The sequence below is a fragment of the Calidris pugnax genome, unplaced genomic scaffold, assembly GCF_001431845.1.
Source record: "Calidris pugnax isolate Ruff unplaced genomic scaffold, ASM143184v1 scaffold553, whole genome shotgun sequence".
Classification (NCBI taxonomy): Eukaryota; Metazoa; Chordata; class Aves; order Charadriiformes; family Scolopacidae; genus Calidris; species Calidris pugnax.
The window spans coordinates 86,460-91,075 of record NW_015091357.1 but is presented as its reverse complement, the minus strand read 5'-3'; the positions used below and the strand labels follow the sequence as shown (position 1 = coordinate 91,075).

General features: G+C 55.9%; 1 protein-coding gene across 1 annotated transcript in view; it reads right to left on the bottom strand.

Moving 5' to 3' along the window:
• The window catches only part of LOC106899345 (collagen alpha-1(V) chain-like), a gene marked incomplete at its 3' end in the record, with an annotated part of 9,987 nt that overhangs the window by 2,354 nt on the left and 3,017 nt on the right, over positions 1-4,616 (bottom strand). The window contains exons 5-7 of the mRNA XM_014961131.1: positions 3,686-3,808; positions 3,377-3,526; positions 142-268 (exon numbers count right to left, since the gene is read on the bottom strand). Coding sequence (XP_014816617.1) covers positions 142-268; positions 3,377-3,526; positions 3,686-3,808 — 400 coding nt within the window. The remainder of the gene's footprint in view (positions 1-141; positions 269-3,376; positions 3,527-3,685; positions 3,809-4,616) is intronic.

Below are 4,616 nucleotides of genomic sequence, written 5' to 3'. Positions count from 1 at the left end.
GGGAGGACTTTGTAGAGTAGGGGAGATGGTTGGACTCGATGATCCCAAGGGTCTCTTCCAACCTAGACGATTCTATGATTCTACGATTCTATGAAATGTTAGGGGGTGAAGCGGAGGATCCCCCCCCCAACCTCTGCCTACCCCCTTCCCCAGCCCCTGGTGTTACCTGGAAGGGGTCAGTGACGTTCAGGGTGACGCTGACGGTGGTGGCAACGGAGGGGACGGGCGTCGGGGAGGTCTCCTGGGCAGCTGGTGTGGGTGAGCTGGCCTTGGGCGATGCGGAAAGGACTCAGGGTGAGGAAGAGAACGCTGCAGCAGAGGGAGGTGCTGGCCCGTGTCCCCTGGGGGGGGTCAGCAGGGCCAGGGGACACCCTGCTTTTATTTTTTGGGGGGGCACCATCTTGGGACATCCCCTCCCTATTAAAACCTGGCTTTGGGACACCAGTTCCCATTTTGGGATGAAGAACTGGGACTCCCACTCTTCAGGGAACGCCACTGGGCCAGAGGGGAAATCGAGCCAGGGGTTGGGCAGCTGCTGCTGCTTCCAGTTGTGGGGGTGGCTGGTTTTTTTCCCCCCCACACCCCCCCCCTGGCTCCAAACAGCAACTGGAGCAGGGCCACCCCCTCATCGGGTCCCTCCAGGCCCCGGCTGACTCATCGGCAGGAGGGGCCACCAGCCCCGGGCCGCCCTTGGCCAACACTTCCCAGCTGCAGCCGTGACCCATTTCCAGAGCCAAAGGGGCCAAAGGCGGAGGCTGGAGGGGGGGGGACAACCTCCTGCCTCCCCCCCAGATCCACCACCAGCTCCTGGGACACACTCTGCAAGGCCAGGAGCCACAGGGATGACTCAAGGACCTGGAGAGGCTGGAGAGGTGGGCCCAGGTGAACCTCAGGAGGTTCTACAAGAGCAAATGCAGGTCTGGAGCCCTCAATATAAGGACATGGACCTGATGGAGAGGGTCCAGAGGAGGACCATGAGGATGATCAGGGGGTTGGAGCAACCTCTGCTCCGAGGACAGGCTGAGGGAGCTGGGGGTGTTCAGCCTGGAGAAGAGGAGGCTCCAGGGAGACCTTCTTGCTCTCCACAACTCCCTGAAAGGAGGGTGTAGAGAGGTGGGGGTTGGTCTCTTCTCCCAAGTCACAGGTGACTTGGTGTCCCTCAATGGTCCATGCTGGGACCAGTGCTGTCCAACATTTTGATCAATGATCTAGACAGGGGGATTAAAGGCACCATCAGCAGGTTTGGGGATGACACCAAGCTGTGTGGTGGTGTCCATACACCAGAGGGATGGGAGGTCATCCAAAAGGACCTGGACAGGTCAGGGGGATGGAGCAACCTCTGCTCCGAGGACAGGCTGAGGGAGCTGGGGTTGTTCAGCCTGGAGAAGAGGAGGCTCCGGGGAGACCTAATAGCAGCCTTCCAGGACCTGAAAGGAGCCTACAGGAAGGCTGGGGAGAACCTGTTTAGAAAGGTCTGCAGTGACAGGACGAGGGGCAATAGCTTTAAACTGGAGAAAAGCAGATTTAGGTTGGAGATGAGGAGAAAGTTCTTGACTGGGAGGGTGGTGGAGCACTGGAACAGGTTGACCAAGGAGGTGGTTGAGGCCCCATCCCTGGAGATACTCAAGGAGAAGCTTGATGGGGCAACCTGGTCTAGTTGGGGGTGTCCCTGCTGAGTTTGGGGGGGTGGGACGAGATGACCTTTGGAGGTCCCTTCCAACCTGGGCAATTCTATGATTTTATGATTCAACCCCAGGTGCCAGCGGGATTGGCATCTTCACAGAGATTTGGTGGCCACCTGGGCTACCCCGAATCGAGGGGAGGAGCCGTTCTGGCCACAGCCCCACAGTCACGTCCAACAGACCCAAAGGTCCAGCTCCATGGTGGCACTATGTCTTAATAATGCCTATAAAAGCCTACAAACTGATTAGTACCAGCCAGAAAGGCCAACTAGATTTGTTTTGCTATCGGAGTAGCATCCTTAGCACAAGAGAGTGAAGAATTTAACGCCTTGAGTCGATAGATAAAATAAGATAAAATAAGATAAAATAAGATAAAATAAGTAGTTGGAAAAGAACAATCAATAGCAGTATTAGACCAATCAATTAGATCATTATCAGGAGTAGAGTTACAAAATCGTAGAGGGTTAGATCTTAAAGGACCCAGAAAGGCCAACTAGATTTGTTTTGCTATCGGAGTAGCATCCTTAGCACAAGAGAGTGAAGAATTTAACGCCTTGAGTCGATAGATAAGATAAGATAAAATAAGATAAAATAAGATAAAATAAGATAAAATAAGTAGTTGGAAAAGAACAATCAATAGCAGTATTAGACCAATCAATTAGATCATTATCAGGAGTAGAGTTACAAAATCGTAGAGGGTTAGATCTTAAAGGACCGAAGTCCTTTAAGTCTTAAGTCCTTTAAGAATGTAATTCTTAATTAAGAATGTATTCACTAGTTATCACTAGTTCACTTAATTACCTCAAGTTACACTCCGTCACTACCTTTTACCCCCTGATTTGCACATGTTCACAGTGCCTTATATTTTCTATTTAAGTTTTAGAAAGAAGATATTTTAGCAGGTTTAGTCACTGCACCTTAAGTTTTCTACTCTTTATATGCACCTTAATGCACTTTATAGATGCACTTAAATGCACTTCACTTGAATCACAGAATCCCAGAATCTTCTAGGTTGGAAGGGACCTTCAAGATCATCTTGTCCAACCATCAACCTCACTGACAAAAATAGACACCCCCACAACAACTCAGCCTCTCCTCATAAGACTTATTCTCCAGACCCCTCCCCATCTTTGTCGCCCTTCTCTGGACCTGCTCCAGCACCTCAATGTCTTTTTTCTGGTAGGGGGCCCAAAACTGGACACAGTACTCAAGGTGAGGCCTCACCAGTGCCCAGTCCAGGGGGACAATCACCTCTCGGGGCCTACTCGCACAGGCCAGGATGCTGGTGGCCTTCTTGGCCACCTGGGCACACTGCTGGCTCCTGTTCAGCCCACAGGCCACCAACACCCCCAGGTCCTTTTCCATGGGGCAGCTCTCCAGCCACTCTGCCCCCAGCCTGGAGCTGCAGGGGGTTGGTGTGCACTTAAGATTGTATTTTAGCTAATTTAGTTAGGCTGTACGGAAAGACAAGGCCCCTCTCCCAATAGTGTTTAGTCTGTGATGGAAGCAGACGGGAGGTGACGTTGTAAACCATTGCCATATAAGGCAGTGTTACTTATCAATAAATGCCATTTTATCCTCCACCACGTTGGTGTCTGCGGGTCGATGGGGGTAGTGGTCGCCGTGTCTGTCCTGAACCAGGTCACCACGTCTACTACAGGCAACACCAGAGGTGGGTTAGTCATGTTCTCTACCTGGTTGCCCACCACGGAGGGCACAGCAGAGGGTTCCTGCTGCTCCACCAGCTCCTTGTTCCTCCTCTTCTTGCCCTTGCCCTTGCGTTTCCCTTTCCCTTTTCCCTTTTTCCCCTTCCTCCGTGGGGCAGCTGTAGGTTCTGGGTCACTCTGAAGGGTGCAGACACCATCGGGGAGAGAAATGTGGGTCTCAGGGGATGTGGCAACCCCCCCTCCACGATGCCACCAAGCCTGGTGGGGCTACCCAGCAGGGTGGGGGGTCCCCAGGGTGCCCCCCCGGCCTTTTTTCTCCCCAATTTGGGTGCTTACCTCCTCCGGGAAGGGGGCCAGGAGGGGGTAGAGGAGGGGTTGGTCGCAGGCTGGCATGTAGAGCTGGCAGTAGGAGCGGGCAGCCTCGGGGTCGGCCACGATCAGCAGCTGCTGGACGTCACCCTGGGGCAAAGGAGAAGGGGGGAGCACAAGGGAGAGGGTTTTTTTGTCCCCCCCCCCATATCGAGGGGGGCCAATCGAGTGGCCATGCACACCCAGGGTGTGGGTGCTCGTGGCCAGCCCTGTCCCCGTGGCCACCAGTGGGTCCGTGGGTGGCTCGGGGCAGCCAGAAGGGACACCCCCTCAGGCGGGTGGAGGGTGCAGGGGGGGGCAGAGGGGACAAAGGGACCCTTGTCTGCCTGCTGGGGACAAAATGGGCGAGGGGGGGGCGAGCCTTGCTGCCTCAATGCTGCCTCTTTGCCCGTGGCCTCTGACATTTAGAGCGGGCAGGAATGCAGGGAGGGCCACCAGGTCACCCCACGGGGATGGGGACACCCCACGGGGACGGGGACAGCCCACGGGGACGGGGACACCCCATGGGGACAGGGACAGCCCACGGGGATGAGGACACCCCATGGGGACGGGGACACCCCACGAGGATGGGGACACCCCACGGGGACGAGGACACCCCATGGGGATGGGGATACCCCACAGGGATGGGGACATCCCACGGGGACAGGGACACCCCACGGGGATGAGGACGCCCCACAGGGATGGGGACACCCCACGGGGAGGAGGACACCCTACGGGGATGGGGACACCCCACGGGGACGGGGATACCCCACGGGGATGAGGACACCCCACCCAGCACCCACTCAGCCCCCCAAAACCCACCCTGTGCCCACCCAGCACCCACTCAGCCCCCCAAAACCCACTCTGTGCCCACCCAGCACCACTCAACCCCCCCAAAACCCACCCTGTGCCCACTCAG